Source organism: Denticeps clupeoides, chromosome 9 (assembly GCF_900700375.1).
Source record: "Denticeps clupeoides chromosome 9, fDenClu1.1, whole genome shotgun sequence".
Classification (NCBI taxonomy): Eukaryota; Metazoa; Chordata; class Actinopteri; order Clupeiformes; family Denticipitidae; genus Denticeps; species Denticeps clupeoides.
Genome location: NC_041715.1, coordinates 9,908,723 through 9,930,951, shown reverse-complemented (window position 1 = coordinate 9,930,951; position 22,229 = coordinate 9,908,723). Strand labels below are relative to the sequence as shown.

The 22,229-nt window shown below is 39.6% G+C and overlaps 1 protein-coding gene across 4 annotated transcripts; it reads left to right on the top strand.

Moving 5' to 3' along the window:
• The first annotated feature begins 16,189 nt into the window (after positions 1–16,189).
• LOC114797299 (SLAM family member 7-like) lies at positions 16,190–21,900 on the top strand. Of its 4 annotated transcripts, none has more exons than XM_028992117.1 (8): positions 16,190–16,317; positions 16,539–16,826; positions 18,346–18,594; positions 19,075–19,158; positions 19,344–19,397; positions 19,477–19,545; positions 19,904–19,993; positions 21,877–21,900. In XM_028992117.1, the coding sequence occupies exons 1-7, from the start codon at positions 16,254–16,256 to the stop codon at positions 19,957–19,959; spliced, it is 864 nt and encodes a 287-aa protein (XP_028847950.1). In that variant the 5' UTR covers positions 16,190–16,253; the 3' UTR covers positions 19,960–19,993; positions 21,877–21,900. The 4 variants fall into 4 exon arrangements, with proteins under 4 accessions (XP_028847950.1, XP_028847948.1, XP_028847949.1 ...); XM_028992115.1 differs by lacking the exon at positions 21,877–21,900 and adding an exon at positions 20,108–20,807; XM_028992116.1 differs by lacking the exon at positions 21,877–21,900 and adding an exon at positions 20,103–20,807.
• Positions 21,901–22,229: the final 329 nt, after the last annotated feature.

Here is a 22,229-nt window from a genome sequence, read left to right as displayed (position 1 = left end):
CGAAGGTGGTCACACACTCGATCTTGTGTTGACCTTCGGTTTAAATATAGAAGATATAGTTACTCTTCCGCAATCTGAAATGGTCTCAGATCATTTCCTCATCGCTTTTAAAATATGTCTCAGACACAACAAACTCAATCCCCCTCGTTATATAGACAAACGGACAATTACATCAAGTACGGCACAGAGGTTTATTAATACCTTACCAGATTTATCAACGCTGATAAACTCACCGTCAGACCCCGCTGAACTTGACCAAGCGACCAAATTTCTAGAATTAACACTGCGTAGTACGTTAGATATAGTCGCTCCCCTCAAAAGGAAGATAGTAAGAGATAGAAACTTAATTCCTTGGTATAATGATCACACGCGTTCGCTTAAGAAGACAGCCCGGAAATTAGAACGCAAATGGCGTCAAAGTAAATTAAACATATTCCGAATAGCTTGGAAGGAGAGCCTACTTAACTATAAGAAGGCTCTTAGCGCGGCTCGATCAACGTATCTGTCCTCGTTAATAGACAAAAACAAAAATAATCCCGGATTCCTGTTTAAAACTATAGCCAAACTAACCAGGAATAAGACAGAAATGGATGCGACCACTCAATATAATCATAGTAGCGATGATTTTATGAATTTCTTTAATACGAAAATTGTCGCAAATAGAGAGAAGATTAAAAGCACAACAAATAGCTCCGCCGATATTTCCATGGAAAATAATCTTCTAGTAGACCACCGATTAGAACGATTCAACCCTATTAAAGAGCATGAATTAATCAAATTAATCTCATCATCAAATCAATGTACTTGCGCTTTGGATCCGATTCCAACAAGGCTCCTTAAGCAAATAGCACCCAATGTTATAAATTCTATTCTCAAAATTGTTAACTCGTCGCTTAGCACCGGCCACGTACCAAGTTCGTTCAAGGTAGCAGTCATTAGACCCCTGACTAAAAAGCCGGATCTTGATCGCAGTCAGCTTTCAAATTATAGGCCGATATCCAACCTTCCGTTCATATCAAAAATCTTAGAAAAAGTTGTAGCCCAGCAGCTGAGCACATACCTAGACTGTAACAATATCCACGAAGTATATCAATCAGGATTTAGACCTCATCATAGCACTGAGACAGCGCTGGTTAAAGTGGTTAATGACCTGCTGTTGGCATCTCGCTGCTTGTCCTGCTTGATCTGAGTGCAGCGTTTGACACTATTGATCACACTTGCCAGGTTAGAGAATGTTATCGGGATTAAGGGAACAGCCCTTGAATGGTTCAGATCATATTTGACCAACCGATATCAGTTTGTGGACATCAATGGTGTTTCGTCTTCACATAGTAAAGTACAGTTTGGTGTTCCACAAGGTTCTGTCCTAGGTCCGTTACTTTTTTCTCTATACATGTTACCTTTAGGCGACGTCATCCGTAAACACGGTATTAGCTTTCATTGCTACGCTGACGACACACAGCTGTATCTGTCAGCAATGCCAGACCAGAGGCAGCAGCTCATTAGCCCATTAGCACGCTAACAATAGCATATTGAAAATGTCCCAAAAGGCAACAAATTTGACGTGACACATCAGTGGCCCTGCCCCGTTATCATTGTTCACATCACCGTTAGAGTGTTAAAATGCAAATATTTGAACATGTCCCAAAAGTTGCCAAATTTGACGTGACGCATTGGGGCCCCCGGCCCCGTTATGACTGTTGATTTTAACATAAGTAGGCTAACATGTACATTTTTCAACATTTAAAAATTTTTCATAAGGGCCTCGTCCCATTAGCATTGTTGAAGTTAGCATTTGCATTGAACCTTTTTCTTTGCTTTGAAGAATGTCTTCAAGAAAGGGCAGACTCAGCTTTTCCATCTCAGGTTGTTCAGTGTGTGTAGGAAAATGTTGACCATGTTCTACCATCTGTAGTAGAGAGTGTGGTGTTCTTTGCAGTCGTGTTTTTGGGCAGTTCTGACAAAGGCTCTCAGATATCTGACATAGGTGTCTGAGAGGAGAATGCTAAAATGCTTCTCAGTGTCATGGACAACCCTTTATCACCCCGTGCGTTCCTGATTGACCATCAGAGTACAAAAGACTCATCGCCTCTAAATGTAGAACTGAGCGCCACAAGAAGTCTTTCTTACCCGTGGCAATGAGACTATACAACTCTTCCCCATTCTGTAGATGATCTTCTTGGCACATCACAATGTAACTTTATCCAATCAATTATCTAATTAATGTCACTTTATGATACCTGTCACAGTTGTTTATTTTGTAGTATTACTACTGTTCTGTATATTATCTTATATATTCACGTCATTTGCAAGTGTGTCACCATTATGAAAATTGCAGAACCATGAGTCCTGTGTGTGCATGAGAAATCCAGAAGTTGCTGCCGTAGGTTTATAAAGATCTCTTAACTGAGGACAAAGTAAATTGCAACAACAAAGGGAAAATGACATTACTTTACCAAGCAGCCAAGTGTGATTGGATGACCTTCAGCTGTAGAATAGCATGACTGTCAGGATTGACTGCAGCTGGGCTCAACACCGGTGGCCAATCCTGACGCCGCATAAATGCCGAAGATTTCCGCCCCTTCGGAATCTCCGGCATTTTTGTGAACTCGGTCATGAACTTGACCTCAGTGAGTGACTGTGTTTATGTTTTGAGTTCTGGCAATCGCCACACGCCTGCGGGTTTGTTCGTGTTCTTTACTTAAGTTAAACTGTTTTCGGCCACCAAGCCATTGTTTATTTGTTTATTTATTGTTTATTTTATAATAAAAACCCGTTCCCAGCATGTCACACCTCTGCGCTTCCTTCCCCCTTCAGTCCGTAGTCGTGACAATGACATATTTTCCATGCACTCATTTAGACATAGGGTATGTTTGGGAATATCACATTCACTAGTTTCTCAGTCCAAAGGCTTGAATTAAATTATGCAACAATTATGCTGACACCCCCATATATACATGTTAACATGAGCATGAAAAAACTCACAACTATAGCTAATTCAGAGTCACATGGTGAGCACGCCTTTGGGCAGTGAGAGGAATCTGAGAAAAAAAAACTCTTGTTGGCCTTGTTTATAATAATGCTTATAATTTATAGTTTCCAAGTCATTACCTGGACCTCTTCCTGCCACCGCCATGAATGTTTGACCTTGATTGTGTTCAGTGTTCATCTCCCTTGTTTTGCCTTCACTGATAACCCTAACTGTCTTAATCTTTGTTTACATGTATATGAGCCTTGCCTTGTGTGTTTCTGTATTAGCATCATTAATGAATAAATCTGTTGTCTGTTGATCATTCCCTCTGATGGGCTGTACCGAACAAAATGCATGCCATTATGGGGACTCTAACTCTAAGGGGATCGTGCAATGTGTGTGGAAACTACATTGCTCTAATTACAAATCGATAGCGCTTCTCCTATTGATACGCATGTACTGCAAAAGAATCAAAATGACATTAATCAATGAAGTATTATTAGAATGTCATGCATTTGGGTGGGGAAGCTGGACGCTCATGGAGGTGACCATGACAGTTGTGGTCATATACTGTTTTTGTGGAAAAATGTGGTCCCACATGCAGCATTATACACAATAAAAATTAATCAAATGAATTTCTTCCTTCCTCACAATATTCATTGAAGGACTTTTTTTAATCAGCTGCAGGTATTTGTTTACAAGCCTGCTGGAAGGATCACAGAGCAGGCCAACTAGTTTCAGCAAGCTCTAAAGAGCTGTGAATGCAGGGTGCATGCACAATGTCGCCCGTCTGAAGACCAGCCAAGGCGTGTGATTGCTTTGTGCGTTAATCATGTGCAACAGGAGAATCGCAGCGTAATTGTCCTGCTGTCAGCGCACATGAAGTTCAACGTTTTGTACATGGACAAAGTCATTTCAAAGCAATGTTTCAGCTTCAGAATGGAAGAAAACAAAAAATGCTTCATCTGTTTACACTATTTATTGATTCACCATCAGGATATCTAAATGTTCTTATTAAAAAAATTGCATCATATACAAAACCAATTCACCCACACTTACTGGACATCCCCACTCTGCATTATACTGTTGTGCCCTTGGTTTGTGGAAGTGTGGGGGAGTCGTTGTCATGCACTTGGAGGCTAATTCAAATTATTTTCAGTATGTGAGTTGCTGTCTGTTTCTAACTATGATTATTGAGCTCAGTTTCTTCATTCAATCATTCATTTACTCATTTATGCATTAAATGCTGCATTCAGCTTATAGTTTCTTTGATCTGTACCCAGACATACAGTAGCATATTGTATTTTTGTTTTCATTTTTGTTAAATGCTTCTTTTGTCAAATAAAGTAGCCTTGGTTATTGTTATGTTTGGGAGGGAAAATGTAATGAAACCTGGAATGTGTTATTAGGACTCCATTTTTTTTTCTTACAGAAGAGAATGCATGATTTCACATCACTATGGAGTCAGGTCTCTGTGGTGTCATGCTCTCTAATGAAAAACTGCACCTCATTAGTCTCAAGGGCTTCTCGGGCCTTTTGTTGTGAGAAGGCACAGCATAAAAAAAGGCTCTCTCTGCAATGAAAGGTCATCCTGGCCAGCACCAGAGAGAACAAAAAAAACAAGCTTCCATTCAAACCATTCAGGGTTGTTGTTTTTGCTTGTTTTTCTGTTCTCTGACATGCTGTCAGTGTCTCTGGATGTTCTCTGTTTTGCCCACTATATCTACATGGTTGCCACCTATGTTTAGAAACCCATTATGACATTATGATAGCCTTTCCCTGACTGCTCGGCATTCACAGATTTTAAAAGCTGATGTTGCCTCCTTATCGGGAAAACATGATGTCTTGTTAGTCCATTAGAACAACAATGAAGATGGAGAAGCCACCCGTAATTACCATCACAGGGCACTCAGCCTTCCGAAAAGAAGTGGTCTTCCTTCCAGTGTCCTCTACCCTCGGTATTGACAGGCATTGAACATTGGCCATTGAAGTCAAATGATGTTCTAGGTTTCAGGGACCAGTAAAATATACCAAAACTTGATACATTTTTATTCTGGTAGAATATGGTGTTGCTAAGTTATAGACTATAAAGTGAAAGTGAAATGATTGTCACACGTGATACACAGTGCACACAGTGAAATTTGTCCTCTGCATTTAACCCATCACCCTGAGTGAGCAGGGCAGCCATGACAGGCGCCCGGGGAGCAGTGTGTGGGGACGGTGCTTTGCTCAGTGGCACCTCAGTGGTACCTTGGCAGATCTGGATTCGAACCAGCAACCTTCTGATTACGGGGCCGCTTCCTTAACCACTAGGCCACCACTGCCAGTGGTCAGATAAATGGTATCTGACCAATTTCATGCTTGCAGAAAACATTATGATGGTTACACCCAATAACCTACATGGTAAATGTTACAGTTGTCCTGTTTTTCTGCAACATTTTTTGCATTTAATCAAACAAACACTTAATACATTTGGATTGTCCGTTTTTACATATTTGTAGTTTTTTCAGCAATCAGGGTGAACATTTAAACCAGCAAACTTTTATTTTGTAGGTGCGCAACATGCTGACAACATATTTGACCAGGTCTAGCAACGAGGTCCACAAGACCTCTGTAGGTCTGGCATTTGGAACCAAGTCATTTAAGGTGGTAGACTGGGTCTCCATGGATGTGAACTAGATTTTTCTCAAGAACTGACTGACGTTTCTACAAGAAGTGACTTCATTTGCTGCTGAAATATCCACCCCTTGACAGATACTATTCTAAGAATGTTCTTCACTTCATCTGTCAGTGCTTTTCATGTTGTGGCTGATCAGCTTATATTCATGCACATTTTCAACTAAAAGACATGCATTATTTGTGGAGAACATTGAAAGAGCTTCCTGGCCACCATTATTCAATGTTTAGCATTATTTTGCCATATATTCACATCATTATCATTATCCTTTTTGGATAAAAAAAAAACACATTTAATTAAGTCCTCAAGTCAGTCTCCTCACATGTATTGGCACTTTGGACTTGATTGTCAGCAAAGTCCACAGATGTTCAATGAGACCTGCAACACATTAAACACATTGTTATATGGCCACTGCAAGAATTACAGTGTTCTGTGCACGGTTAGCAGACAGACTTGCACCTTAATCCCACACACAGTGGATTGTTATGCATGAGATTAATGCTGGTTAACCAGCTGTCCTTTCTTAGAAGTAGGGCAGTGGTGGCCTAGTGGTTAAGGAAGCGACCCCATAATCAGAAGGTTGCTGGTTCGAATCCAGATCTGCCAAGGTACCACTGAGGTGCCACTGAGCAAAGCACCGTCCCCACACACTGCTCCCCGGGCGCCTGTCATGGCTGCCCACTGCTCACTCAGGGTGATGGGTTAAATGCAGAGGACAAATTTCACTGTGTGCACTGTGTGCTGTGCTGCTGTGTATCACTTCACTTTCACTTTACCAGTAACACCCATCAAGACAGATTTTGGAAATGTGCTTATCCAGTGGTGGTCTAGCTTCACAATTTAACATTTTTGACTGTTTTTCAATTCATCTGTCAAGGATTTTCGTGTTGTGGCTGATCATATAATGTTCATGCACATTTTCAACTAAATGGCATTTTTATCATATGAAAAAACATAATTTGCAATGTTTAGCCAAGGGTTGTATGTATGTATGTATGTATACATACGTGTGTGTGTGTGTGTGTGTGTGTGTGTGTGTATATATATATAAAATTATAATTATTATTATTTTGATTTTTTTTCAACCTTATGTTGATTCAAAGCAATCAACAAGACCAGTGCCATCACATTTCACTATTGCTTAGACCTGCTGGTATCTTCTCCTTTTATTGCACTCTTACTGTCTGACAATCAACTGGTGGAAATGAAAACTGTCTCACCTTTTGCAAGAACCACCATCCTAGAGTCTCAGCTCTGTGAGTCACTGTTCTTTCCAGCAGTAACTCTCAACCTGCGGTGCTAGATGGAAATGCATAAATCAAACAGGAAAGCTCATTTAACCTTGACTAGTGAGAAGTGTGGCTCACTCTAAGCCACACTAATCCTCAGCCTCAGCGGCTGTTTTGCGGAGAGGTGCAGACATCCTCTAACTGGGTTTAGTCGGACCCTCCAGAGGCCAGCAAAAACCTTGGCCTGCTGCCTGCTAATCAGAGGAAGGACCACCCTCCCGATTGACCACCATGTAAAGAGCCCTGCATGCTTAACAGTCATTAACAGCAGTGGGTCAGACTCTTGTCATTGTCGTCACGGTCAGATGCTGCATTAATAAGCTATAGAACGTGTCTGCCATGTCTTCTATTCAGCTTTAATGACAAAAGCAGTATTGATGTGTTTTTTTTTGTTTGTCCACTGAAGAGAGGACATCTTTTAGAAAACACACTGAGCAGGGTGCAAAAGGGATTTTCTCTCCTTCTTAGAAATTGGAGGCTCTGGGTGGAGCCATTGAGAGGTGGTGCAAAATCTAAGCTGAAAGAAAAGCAACAGTTTTCCATTTAAATGTTTTAAGACCTCACACAGTCAGTCCAAACTATACCTTAATAGTATTCCACACTGAACCGGTCTTAGAACTCTCCTGAGAAGAGTTCTTCTGTGAGAGGGGCATATGGTGCGATGAAAGAGTCAGTGTGGAGGAAGGTGAATGTTTTACTGAATGCGTTCGACTTGGAGCATGCGTTCGAGCGCGTGGGTATATAGGGATTCTTGGCAAGACCGCAGTGAATCTCTGCCAAGGATCCCTGCCCTTTTCTGCGAGGCTTTAGCAGTGCATTTGATGGACTAATAAATTGGTTTAATTGGCACCATTAAAGCAGAGATAAGACCACCGCAGTATTTAAAATGCAAGGATCACCAAAAATACACGTAATACCTGCATCTTGCTGTCAGGTTCTCCGCAAAAACACTGACAGGAGGTCAAAGGAGAAGGTTATAATTTAAGCACCTGATGAACTCACTGGGAAGTGGTCAACTAGTCAAAGTATAGCCTTATAGAGATCTATATCCAGTCATACCAAGTCATAATGCCTTTTATAAAAGTACCCCGAAGTATTGACACAAAGAAGTCAATAGTGTAAGTCACCTCTCCAAAATCTTTGCGGGTTATTGCAAAAATGTATGGAGAGAGGCATTTACTTCACTGGATGTGAAAAGGCCTTTGACCAAGTAGATTGGTGTAAGAAGAATGCCAGGGAAACAGACTTGGGTTGGAGAGAAACACTTTGAAGGCCATAGATGACATTAATTCATTTTGTTTGAGTGAAGAAAACATAAAATTACCTTTGTTTGACTACTTCTTATTAAAGAGTTGCGGGTAAGGAAACAGATCGGTAATGTCCTCACACACTGCTCCCAGGGCGCCTGTCATGGCTGCCCACTGCTCACTAAGGGTGAAGGTTAAAAGCAGAGGACACATTTCGCTGTGTCACCATGTGCTGTGCTGCAGTGTTTCACAATGACACTTCACATTATGGGATTGATGGGTGGGCATGAGTCAGAAGTAAGAAGTTTAACTAGACTGTAAGAAAGTAGAACACTAATCATGTTTCACTTAACCCTCAAAGGGGTAAGAACATTTTTTGACAGAACACCACTGAATAATCTTATTTATAATTGTTTTCTCTGGATTTTGAAAACATTGCTTTTACAATTTTGAAGCATATAAAGCTACCTTCATTAATTGAACATATAGGGAACAGTGGTGCCAGTGGTGGCCTAGTTGCTAAAGAAGCAGACTTGTAACTGGAGGGTTGCGGTTCAAATCCTGAAGTGCACCTGAGCGAGGTACTGTCCCCACACACTGCTCCCCGGGCACCTTTCATGGCTGCCCACTTCTCACAAGAGGATGGGTTAAATGCAGAGGACACATTTCCTTCTGTGCACTGTGTGCTGTGATTCACAATGACAATCACTTCACTTTATTAAAAAAAATATATATATATATATTTTTGATACATCATTGATAGACTGGAATGAATTTTATGGCCAATATTTCTTACATGACAGATATATTTCAGATGTGTACAGTACATTTTACTTGATTGAAACATTCTGTGATTCTCTGAAAATGTAGCTTTTTAAACTTAAAGTGACTTTGCTTCTTCAGTTCTTCACACAAATCATGACCGTATTGCAATAAACAGAATCAACGGTACTGTTACAACCAGTAGTCGAAATAAAGAAAATAAATTAATGTTGCCCTGTTCTTTTTTATATTAAGACCCATTTATACAAATATGTGCGTAATGTGCGTCTCTGATTGCTCTCCTTGCAAGTAAAACGGACTCAAATGCTTCGTGTCTTTCTTCTCCAGTTACTTAATAAGTGTTAGAACGACGTATAACTCTGACACTAGTTTTAAGAAATCCTTGTTCGTGGTGCCACCTGGATGGATGGCAAATGCTAAGGCGTTTTTTTTTTCCCATTTTAATTGTTCTGAATTCCATGTTTACCTTTTAAACACATTCAAACACATTTTTCCAAAAACAAATGCAATATGAAAAATCAGATTTAATCACTGTTCAACAAAATGCTTGGGCATTAACTTTTGTAATTTACATTGCATGTAAATAATTTGTGCACTTCATGCAAAGAACTGTTTCACAATTTTATACATTCTTCCTTTTGTAAAATAAAAGTAACAATTTTAAATAAAAAAAAAAGGATTCCGTTTCAGAATGGCTGATAACGATTAGTTCAATCAACGCGAGTTTCTTTAACCCCAAGTTAAGTGCGCAGCAGAATACATAAAGCCCTGATTAGTGGAGCACAGATTACGCGAGTCACCATGGAGACGGAGGGAAAGAAGGCGCGGTCAGTGTATTTCACATCACTTGAGGTAGAAATTATAATGGCAGCATATGCCAATTACAAACACATTTTGCCAAAAAAAAAAAAATAAATAGCTGACAGTCAATGCATGAGTATCAATTTAAGAATTTCTACCAATTCAACATTGATATTATATAATATATATAATATAAAATGAATAATATAATATCTGTGCTGGACACGTATTCAGCATCATTAATATTATATAGAAAGCTCCCATTTGTGCTACGCAAAAAAACTGTACAGAATTGAGAGCATGTCTGCGATGCGTCACATGAGCAACTTATGTGCTGAGTATGAACCGATCGGGCAAGTGGTCCAGATTCGACGCTGACAGCCTCTTCGCCATTGCTGACTACGAGTTTACATGGCATTGAGGTGCGAATGCCAATTGTATGCAATTTATTAAAAGATTATTTGCGATTCCCACTCCTAAACTAAACTAACAAATTAGGCATGAATACAAAATGAAACATCTGGAATTGCTTTCTAACATGATGACTGCACTGCGAAGGAAATAAAGGCTGTAGGTGTTCCACCGCACATCTCCTTGATTGCTCACTATATAATCAATAATGCCGATTGTCTTGTCAGATCTGTGGATGTCTGTACAACAAGGACAGGATGAAGAAGCGCTGGAGAACAAACTGTGCTATACAGACATCTATTTTTATCTCACCCCCCATTATAACACCATGCATCATTAATGTGTGGTCATTATGAACAGTGAAAGTGAAGTGATTGCCCTTGTGAAAACACTGCAGCACAGCACACAACAAAATGTGTCCTTTGCATTTAACCATCACCCATAGAGAGCAGTGGGCAGCCATGAAAGGCACCCGGTGAGCAGTGTGAACAGTGCTTTGCTCAGTGGCATCTTCATGGCCTGGGATTCGAACCGGCAACCTTTCAATTACATGTCCGCTGCCTTACCTGCTAGGCCACCACCGCCCCAAGCAGTGGGCAGCCATGACAGGCGCCCCGTGAGCAGTGTGTGGGGACGGTGCTTTGCTCAGTGGCTCCTCAGTGGTACCTTGGCGATTCGGGATTCGTACCAGCAACCTTCTGATTACGGGGCCACTTCCTTAACCGCTAGGCCACCACCATAATGTAAGCATAATTAAATAGCCTTGAACAACACACATTCCGGTTTTCACAATAATGCAGGAATACGGATAATACTGGTTTGCTCATTTCAAGCTAGCAAGAATATTTCATTATGACCTTCACAGTGTCTATGCAGTGTGAGTGTGTGTGTGCATGGGTGTGTTTACCGCCTGTCTTCCTTGTTTCTGGGAATGAAAAAAAGAAGAAGAAATTGCTGCTTGGTAATTAGCACCCACTTGCCTTTTGAATTCATTTCCACAAACCCAAGCTGTTCGTGTGAAATGCTACCGAGCATGGTGGCGTGGTGCTTTAACAGAAACACGAAACAAAGCTATTTCTCCATTCTGCTCTTTTACTTTCGTTCGGCCTAAAGTATATTTTCATTTGCCAGCTTTGTCAATGAAACCAAAGGCAATTTTAATAATATTTGTATTCCAGCATACCTGTGTTAACAGCAGCATGGAGGAAGGACAAAATATGTTTCCAAAAGGCAGAGCAAGCGCCCGTACATTTTTTATTTAGCGCTGTTCCTGTTTAATAGGACCATATTTCTCATGCCTACAATACTAGAGTACAGATGCACAGCATACTTAAAGCTGACAGCAAAGGACAGGCAGAAGTAGCTCGGTGAAATGTACACCATGCTGCATTCGTTCCATGTGCTCTGGACCGCTTTGGGTTCATGGGCCAGTGTGGCATTCATAAAAGTTTGGGAACAAAATTTAATTCACAAAACAGAGCATTTGACTTGAGTGCCAGAATGCTCCAGGGACAAAGGGCTAGACCAAAAATACATTTTTGTTCATATTTAATAGCGCCTGGCTCTGGCACAAACATGGACTTTGCTGAAACGGGAGTGCCCTTGAGAAAAGTCACCGAGGGCATACTGGTATAAATACACACATATAAAAAAAAAATGTAGAGATACATGGAGCTGCACACAGAAATGCTTCTGCAGTGCAGCTGAAAAGGGTTATAAGTGCAATGGACGCTCTAATCGTCGCAATTAAAATAAATGTATGCCGTTAACACCGCTGCATTTGGTTTACTTGCTGTATGCAGTCTAACCTATGACAAGGACGTGCAATTCGACCCAGCCAGAGACTTAACTGTGAACATGCGACTGTTGAGGCTCGAACACGTGTGCGGGGTTTGCATGGTGCAACTACGGCTGGACTTTTTTTTTTTTTTTTTTTTTTTTTCAGGTGCGACCCAATGCACACCAAGTGACCATGCGGTTTAAAATATGCACTAAAGCAAGCTGTACTCTTAATTAATGATTCTTAATGGTACGTTTTTGCTAATATTATTGCATACACATGACCAATGTTGCAGCAGCTAAAATACATGTGAGAAGATATGAAATCAATAAATATTAGCTATCGAGCCACATTTTTTTGGAAAAAGAGCTCAGGGAGATGCAGCCACATCCATCTGCTGTCATGGTTTAGACATATTGTTCACCAAGATCGTTTCCTGTTAACGTGTTGTTTTTATTCAGCACGCCTTCAACAACCTAGATGTTTAATTGAGGAGATAGGATGGAGGGCACATTACAGTGTGGACTCAGTGCAGCTTTAGAAGGACATGGGCACCTCCATGTGGCCAAACGTGCACACTCCTCCATGCGTTCATTACACCCCGGTTCGATGGAACACAGTAGTGATTTTCCATTAGATTCTGCCCTGAAGCAGTGCAAGGGGAAACGAAAAAGAAAGGGGGTCAGGGCAGCAGATCAGTTCATGTGTTCAGCAGTATAGTTAGCATTCCCCACCTCAGGGGGTAAATTTCAAGCGGTTCTGACTTTCAGAATGAAACATATTTTATTAGTCTGATCTGCAGGGCTATTTGGTTCCTTTGTTTCCCTCCCCATTGAACGGCCCCAATACAGTCCATCATGCCTTGTAGAAGGTACAAACCCACTGCAATAAAACTGCTCAACACGCCCTAAATCGCATGGTGCATTGAACATTTAGCCATCGGTTAGTTAGTTAATAAGTTTGTTAGTTAGTTCTGTCCATATGACAATAAAGCTTTGAACTTTAAACTTTAAACTTAATTTGTTTTTTTTGTTTTTTTTAATTGAGGAAATCTGCACGTCCATGTGCAAAGCAAAAGCCAGCAGCTTTTCTTGTTGCCGTTGTGTCTACACTAATCTTGCTTTATGATTTTATTATGTCTCCGAACCCTGAATAGGAAAGAGCTGTGAAGTATCACCATTACTCATGTACAAGTGCCTGTGGCCTAATTGAAGTCAGCGAGCAATTAGCAGCCCGATATTAGTCAGCGATGTGTTTCTTCCATATTTGGTTCATTGGACAGGTCTTACTAATCATAATAACATTAGAGATGCTGTGATCCGTGCAGATAGAGAGTGGACAGACACTGTCTGCACATCTTGCTGTTGTAAAGATGGAAATGAAGAGGGGTTGGTTGTGTGAAATTTCATTTCATTCCATTGATTGGAGGGTGTGTAAGTCCCGTGAGCAGTGTAAGGCTCTGTACCGTTGTGTACTGCGGTGCTATTGAAGGGGAGCCACAAGCTCTCGGCCAATAGACTGGGCCAATTAAAACATATTGACAACATAAATGATTTACTAACCCTCTGCACTGTGCCATTCAGAATGCTCTTTTGCCCGCAGCTATTGTTCACATTTCCAGGTAATTATGCCCAAATACGCATCAAAGACGTATCAAGTAATTGTTATGTTTTAAATTGTATTCATTTGGCAAAAAAATAAATGAATGTATGTAATTGTGATAAATATTTGATGTCTTTTTTTGTACCTCCCTTATGTTGTCAACTTTGGGTTTGTGCTAAAACATTATTAATTCATGGAGCTAAAACAGGCTTAAGCATGGGGAAAAAAGTGATCTCATTGAATGGGACACAGTTCTTTTCATGATCGTCTTTCTCACAGCAATTACAGGAGCCCTTAGTGGCTCATGTACAACTTACTACATCATTATTATGCTTTTTCCTTCACAGATAACAGCTTTTCCAGCTATTCTTCTATATTTATTTCATGTCAGGGTTTCCTTTGGAATATATATTTGAATAGAAAACTTCAGATTTTCTGCTTAGCTTTGCACTTGCTGCAAGTGTCTGTGAAAAAACTTCTTAGAATGTTTGTGTAAAGTGTTGAGGCAGTAATGGTTCACCCATACCAAATTATCAAAAAGTTATCATTAAGGACCATGACTCACTGCATTATAAAAAATGCATGAAATGTGAAGAAAAAGACGTATAATAACAAGCTCCATGTGAGCCCTAATTGGTGTTCCATATGTCTCCAATTACCTCAATATATAAGTCCATTTATTTCCTCCCATGCTTGTTGCTCATCTATGGTTCATGTAACTACTGATTGTAAGTCGCTCTGGCTAAAGGGCATCTGATAAATGATAAATGCTGTAAATGTTCTGTGTGCTGTTCCACTTTACGTTCAGACTCGCCTGAGAGAGCTACTTTAGTTGTTTTTTGTTGGCTATCGTGCCTAAAAATCACAAATTCCACAATGCCATTCCACAAATGCTAAAAAGGTTTGCGCCCATATGTAATTTTTAAATTGATCATGGATTAACCACTGTGATGTGAGGGTAATTTTATGTTGCTGGTATTCTGCTTTAACCATTTTAGATTTGTGAGTGAAAGTTGCATGTGTGAATATGCATCCTCTTGTCTTTTATCCAAGAGACTAATTAAAAATTTTAAAAGCATATTGTAAACTAAGGAATGTTCATATCAAAATATTCTCCCATTAAAGTAGAGCCTCGTTCTCAGCCCACCACTGGTCAAGGTTAAAGCTACAATGGCACATTATCCACATCACAAATGGCTGAAGCAAAGAGCTGTAAAAAAAAGTTTGTTATAAATTACTCTTCGTCATTAAAACACCAGCCAAGCCTCTCTGTTTCAAAAGGCAATTTACAATGGTTTTGCTAATGTAACAGCCAGAGCACTTAATACTGTCACTCATGGAGTAGGTCAAGGATGGATCAGTGGCCAGCCTATGTTGCTGGAAAGTGTCCTAATAATTATGTTCACAACAGGTCAAGATGGCCATCTGATTGATCATACAGGGGATTTATTCTCAGAAACATTAATATTCCAGAATATTAATACATTGCTCAAAAAATGTTAATACACTGCTCAAAATTCCAGATATTAATTAATTAAATATTCGTATTAAATACTTTGTTCTTTATGTAGCTGAATGTGCTGACGAAAAACAAATCTCACAAAAATCAACCCACGTAGGTCTGGATTTGGAGTCATAGTCAAAATTAAAGTGGAAAAACACTCTACAGACTGATCCAACTTTAATGTAATGTCCTTAAAACAAGCCAAAATGAGGCTCAGTAGTGTGTGTGGCCTCAACGTGGCTGTTTGACCTCTACAACGCCTGGGCATGCTCCTGATGAGGTGGCCTCTAGGAGGGATCTCCTGCCAGACCTGGACTCCTAGAGTCCTGGACAGTCTGTGGTGCAACGTGGTGTTGGTGGATGGAGCGAGACATGATGTCCCAGATGTGCTCAACTGAATTCAGGTCTGGGGAACGGGCAGGCCGGTCCATAACATCAATGCCTTCGTCTCGCAGGAACTGCTGACTCGCTCCAGCCATATGAGGTCCAGCATTGTCTTGCATTAGGAGAAAGTGGAGTTTGGAGTGTGACTGTTTGAGGTTGTGGACAGGTGTCTTTTATACTGATAATGAGTTCAAACAGGTTCCATTAATACATGTAATGAGTGCAAGACAGAGGAGCCTTTTACAGAACAAGTTATAGGTCTGTGAGAGTCAGACATCTTGGTTGTTTGTTAGTGACCAAATACTAATTTTCCACCATAATTTGCAAATAAATTCTTAAAAAATTAGAGGATGTGATTTTCTGGATTTTTTTTTCTCATTTTGTCTCTCATAGTTGAGGTATACCTATGATGAAAATAACAGGCCTCTCTCATCTTTTTAAGTGGGAGAACATGCACAATTGGTGGCTTTTTTTTTTTACTTTTTTGTCCCACTGTATGTATGTATCTATGTATGTATGTATGTATGTATGTATGTAAACTACAAAATATATATATATATATATTTGCTGTGTTCTTTTAATATGTATTAATGTTATTCACTCTTGACCTGATATACTTAAATTATTATTTTTTTGGTTCTGCATTCATACTAATTACATGGAGAGGTTTTGACTACGCTACTGAACTCCTTCTCTACATCCACTAGATGGAGAGCTATGCCATTGAAGGGCGGAAGACAACAAGTTCAGACAGCGAGAGCTTTCTGTTCCTTCCTGAGGCAAGGCGATATTGAGATATCAGCCATGGATCTGATGACTGCTTTCGCTATAGTTCTTTTCTCTACATTATCCCAGCCGCTACTTTCAGGTGAGGTGAATTCACTTAAAATGTGTCTTCTTTGTAAAGCAACATGTATTCTGACAGGAAGTTGAGTTTAGGAAATTGTGTTCAAGCTTTGAGGAAGTACAACAGCTTGCAACGGCTTCTTGTTTAATGGATGTGGGAGAGAAATAAGAATAAGAGGGAAGTAAATATTTCAACCGGTTTGCATTATCCGCACGGACGTGTATTAATTACCTCCATTTCAGACATATTACCTGTGTACGGCTTACGAGGTGGTACCATCACATTCACTGCAAAGGCACCAAATTCAAGAGTTACTTCAGTCGTATGGAAATGGAACAAGGACAAAGTGGCTGAATGTGAAATACCAGAGGATGAGACAACGTTCTTTAGCAAATTTAAGAACAGAACAAGTCTGGACAAGACAACATGGTCTCTGACGATGTCAGACCTGGAGCCCACCCTGGAGGGAAAATACTCAGTTGAAATTAACTCCAAGGACGCAACAGAGTATTTTATGCTCAACGTTCTTGGTGAGTTGGTTTTACTGATTTGGATGTGTCTCTGTGTGTGTTTAGAATCTGCTTGTACATACAAACAAACTGGCATGATCTAACATCCTGTTACTGTTTGCGGAATAACCAGACTTACCCTTGAAAGTACCGTGGTTATTTAAGGGTGAACAGTGACACATTTTTTGTTCTGTTTTTTTTTTTTTTTTTTTTTTTTCTTACTTTTGTATTGTTTTTTTTTTTTTATGGAAGCATAATGTATAAAGAACACCAATTTTGCTCAGTTATTTTTTATTAACAAGATATCACAATCCTGCTACATATAACCAACATGTTATACTGCTACATATAATCTAATCTTATCTCTACTGATTGTACGTCGCTCTGGATAAGGGAATCTGATAAATGCCGTAAATGTAAATTAGTCTGGTGAAAGCATGGTCATGTGAACAAGTGTAATGATTTTGATGACCTTGAAAAGGACCCAAATGTGATGATTAAACAGCTGGGTAATGGCATCTCTGAAAAATACAGGTCTTAGGAGAGGTACCTGATCTACAGTGGTCTGGCCTCTATTGTCTCACCCAATAGAAAAGTTACTGTAATTAAAATGACTACTTTTACTACAGTAAAGTTGTAAATACTATGTGTTAAAGTTCAGGAAATGTTCTATTATGACAAAAAAGTAATGCTACTAATAATTGTCTGTTCATTTGATGAGATTTAAACAAACTGCAAAAAATTGTTTAAAAGGTGCAATGTGTAAGTATACATTTACAACAATAATAACAAATATAATTAGAATGAGAATCTGATAAGTGTCAGAATGCACATAGTGTGTGGGGCTGCATAGATGTAGACCAGTCAGAGTGTCGTATGTGTGACATGAACATGCATCGTGTCCTATTTAATTCAAATTCGATTCAGATCTGTTTCATTTATCCATGTGGCAGCCGTACAGTACAAGCCATATTCATTGACTGCTCTTTTGGCCTGTATGGAACAACACATAACAGATTACGTAGTAAACATAATCTCATGAAGTTACTTATGATAATGATTATAGTGTGCTTTGCAGTCAGGAAGATACAGAGAGTAAATTATGAAGGTTAGGATTCATGAAACATGCTGATTGAAGTGAAGTGTGAAGTAATTGTCATTGTGATACACAGCAGCACAGCACACTGTGCACACAGTGAAACTTGTCCTCTGCATTTAACCCATCACCCTGAGGGAGCAGTGAGTAGCCATGACAGTGTGTGGGGACGGTGCAGTGTGTGGGGATGGTGCTTTTCTCAGTGGCACCTCAGTGGCACCTTGGCAGATCGGGATTCGAACCGGCAACCTTCTGATTACAGGGCTGCTTCCTTAACCGCTAGGCCACCACTGCCCTTGCTATATTAAATTCTTTAAAGAAGCCTTCGTCATAGTCTTCATTGCTTCCATAGGGACTGTCTATAGACAATGATATTCATAAAGTATTTGGATATGTATACAAATTATGAGGAAGCCCAGTAATCCAAAATCTTCTTTTCTGCAGATCCTGTTTCTCAGCCCCAAATTACCTCCGAATGTAACTCTACTAGCTGCACCTTGACCTGTACGGGTGAGAAAAGTGAGACCACTAAGAGTTTGTGGATGGATAACAAAGGAAACCAGAGTGACAATGCTGTCTGGAGGGTAGAGAAGAGCGCAGCTCTGGACGTGATCTACACGTGTAACTTCAGCAATCCAGCCAGCTGGAAAAGCCACTCCATCGCGGAGAGAGAGCTGTTCACAAGGCCATTAGGTAAGTTCCAGGCCTAGGAATGCTCTTTTTTCAGGACAGAGGATGACACACACGTTAAAAGTCTGTACATTTCATATATACGTGTCCTTTTTTTCATTAAACACTGTCTGCAAAACAATCATCTGCTTTAAAGTAATAATTATTTTTCAAATGATGCATTAGTAGATATGGATTAAGTAGTTTATTAGCACATTCAATTTAAATGACCTAAATAAATGTCATAACTGACTGTTAACATAATTTAATTGTCTTTGAAGAGATAAACTTCAGTCAATATATATATATGTATAGTGTATAATACATATGTATAATGTATAAAGTGTGTGTGTGTGTGTGTGTGTGTGTGTGTGTGTGTGTGTGTGTGTGTGTGTGTGTGTGTGTGTGTGTGTGTGTGTGTGTATATATATATATATATATATATATATATATATATATATATATATTCTTCTGTGCCCTGATATAAGTTCACTTTCATTGCAGCATTTATTATAGCTTCTATTGTTGCAGTAATTGCACTTCTTTTTGTTGGAGTTGGACTGATGTGCTACTTTAAGAAGAAAAAAAGTAAGTCTCAATTATGTTATTTAAATATATTTTAATTAACTGGTACATATAAAAATGTAATGTGTGATAACACAGCATATAGCATTTAAACCCCTGCATGACTTGGCCATTGATAAACAACTGGAGCTGGTGTCGGTGGTCAAACACCTTATGCATGTTAAGAAATATTTGTTTGCCTGTTGTAGAAGGAACCTGGGCTCCAAAGACAGATAATGAAACAGAGAACCCAGGCAGCAGAGGTAGGAACAGCTACTAAATATATAAAAAGTTTTATATGTGGTAAATAAATTACAGTGCTGCTTATGACTATTTGAACAGGTATCATGTACATTCAAGCTAGCACAGAGGACACGACAAAGGTTGCAAATGTACTGAAAGACATTAACGGTATGACATGCAACATTCATATATATATATTTTTTTAATTATTTAAAATGCTGTAAATGTAATGTAAATGTTGCTATGAAACGGAAGACCCTTGACTCCTTAGATCTCTCAATGATTATCTCTGGGATGTGCTGGAAAAGCAAGTTTGATTCATTGAGACCCTGCCTCATCAACTGCTGACATAAAAGATCAGTCTTAGTACACAATATTATGTAGGTGGTTTTAATGTTGTGGCTTATTAGTGTATATGCAGCAAGTAACAGGAAACTGTTAAACATTTAACACAAGCATTGTAAATATTCTTGGGGTTTATGTATTTCATGCATCATGTGACTCATGACTGTGTTTGTGTGTGTAGGTTCACAAGTGAATGAACCATTGCACAAACCTTCTTTGGATTCTGCAAATGGCTAACTGTCTACAGGGCACTGAACACACAGACTTGATGGTGGGATTTCTTGGTATTTCATGTCTTGTATTGCATGGAACATCTGGAACCAAATTGTGTGTCTTTCAGAAGTTGGATGTAATGTAATGTAATGTTTTTTTTTTTAAAGAACAGAACGAAAAAGAAGAGCCCTTTTGTGTATATGACAACTGGCCTTGCACTCTGTACATTTATTATTTGGGTAAATTGTTAAAATAATTCTTGTACAACAGTGAAGGGCACTCCCTCATCCCCCCAAATAATTATAACAATTCATTTTATTAATTTTATGAATATTATGAATTGTAATCATTGTACAGCTTTCAGTGTTTATTTAAAATTCACTCAGGTTTGCTAACGTAAGGCCCACCAGGTGGCGCCAAATGTTTAAGTCTTCTTGACTGCATGTATGTCACTTTGTTTTGGCCATAGTGCATAATTTATTTGATTTATTATTAAACTTCTCCACATCACATTTACCCTCAGTTATGACAGCTAATAAAAAACGAACAGTAGTTCAGAAAGAATCACAATGAATAGCATGAAAGATTCAAAATAAAACTTGTAGGCAGATGGATGATAATATTTGAACAGATTCAAAATAAAGTGCCAAGTGCTGTATAGACATCAGAAAGTGTAACAAATTGTCATGAACCTGACTTTGTGGGACTTTTGTGTTTGTCTAATGCTACCCTGATTACCTGATTATCTGGGTTTATGTATATAAATGTACCCTTGTGTGTCATGTCCGCATCTGTTAATTTAAGTTTTACACCACGCTGACTCTGTTTCTGTATGTTGATTTATTTGAGTTAAATAAATCCCCTGTTTGTTAGTCGTGCGTTTCCATCCTTACGTGCCCTGCACCAATTCCTGACACAAATATATTTGTTTTTTAAGTGTTAGAACCAATTAACAGTAATTTAATTTAATGTTTTACATTTGGATTTAAAGTGATTTACAGGGAGAATCAGTCTAAACAATCCCTTATTTGGACTGTCCATCACTCTCCTTGTGTAACTGTCCTGCTGAAGGGGGAAGAGGTGCTCATTGTGGCCACTGTGGTCACAGGCAGTACAGTTCCCACATTAGGAGGTCCTGCTGCCCATTAGGATGCTCACCACGGCTGAGGAATAAAAGGTCCTCCACCAGATGGTGGATTTGAGTGTGTGCTGTGTAGGTAGGGTCCATGTGAGGCCATCATTGAAAGTGAAGTGATTGTCAATGTGAAGTACAGCAAGCACAGTACATAGGCTGGTAGTAGCCTAGTGGGTAAAACACTCGCCTATTAACCAGAAGACCCAGGTTCAAACCCCACTTACTACAATTGTGTCCCTGAGCAAGACACTTAACCCTAAGTTGCTCCAGTAACATCTGATTGTAAGTACTGATAGTAAATACCATAAGTAACTACTGATTGTAAGTCGCTCTGGACGCTCTAGCATATGATAAATGCTGCAAATATAAATGTAAATGGTGCACACAACAAATGCAAATGGGTTAATGGAAGTCCTCTACATTTAACCCATCACCCTTGGTGAGCAGTGGGCAGCCATGAAAGGCACCCAGGGAGCAGTGTGTGGGGACGGTGTTTTGCTCACTGGCACCTTGGCGGATCAAAACCGGCAACCTCCCAATTGTGGGTCTGTTTTTTTATGCGTTAGGCCACCACTGCCCCCATCAGAGATATTGATGGCAAGGTAATTGATCCCCAGCAGGATGCAGCCACCGTTCTTTTTTACACAGCCATCTCCATAGTTTTGCAGAATTTTGTCTTAGGTCACTTGTGCCCCACCTGTCATGACTATGCCATGAAGTGAAAGTGAAAGTGAAGTGATGGTGATACACAATACAGCACACGATGACTCAACAAAATGTGTCCTCTGCTTTTAACCATCACCCAGGCGCCCAGGGAGCAGTGTGTGGGGACGGTGCTTTGCTCAGTGGCACCTCTGTGGCACCTTGGCGGATCAGGATTCGAACCGGCAACCTTCTGATTATGAGGCCGCTACCTTTTCCAGAGGAGTGAAGAGTGGGATCCACTAGCCTGACTGCTGCTGCTTCTAAACATGTCTTGTATTATTAGTACTGTGAAATAACATTTCATATTTATTATTTACTGTGACACTATATACAGATATAGTTTCTTTTTCTTTATGTTTAAGCAGGTACAGTGTTTGTTTTCTATCATCGTTTCATTGTCACTTTCAAACAATGTGAGAGAATCTAGTATATCATAGTATTCAATAATCAAGTG

What these genes read in the sequence shown, in the direction of transcription:
- LOC114797299 (XM_028992117.1), top strand. Translation starts at nt 16,254, where the DNA reads ATGGATCTGATGACTGCTTTCGCTATAGTTCTTTTCTCTACATTATCC. An exon ending in GCTGTTCACAAGGCCATTAG is followed by an intron (nt 18,595 to 19,074) that starts GTAAGTTCCAGG and finishes CTTTCATTGCAG; the next exon opens with CATTTATTATAGCTTCTATT. An exon ending in AGAGAACCCAGGCAGCAGAG is followed by an intron (nt 19,398 to 19,476) that starts GTAGGAACAGCT and finishes CTATTTGAACAG; the next exon opens with GTATCATGTACATTCAAGCT.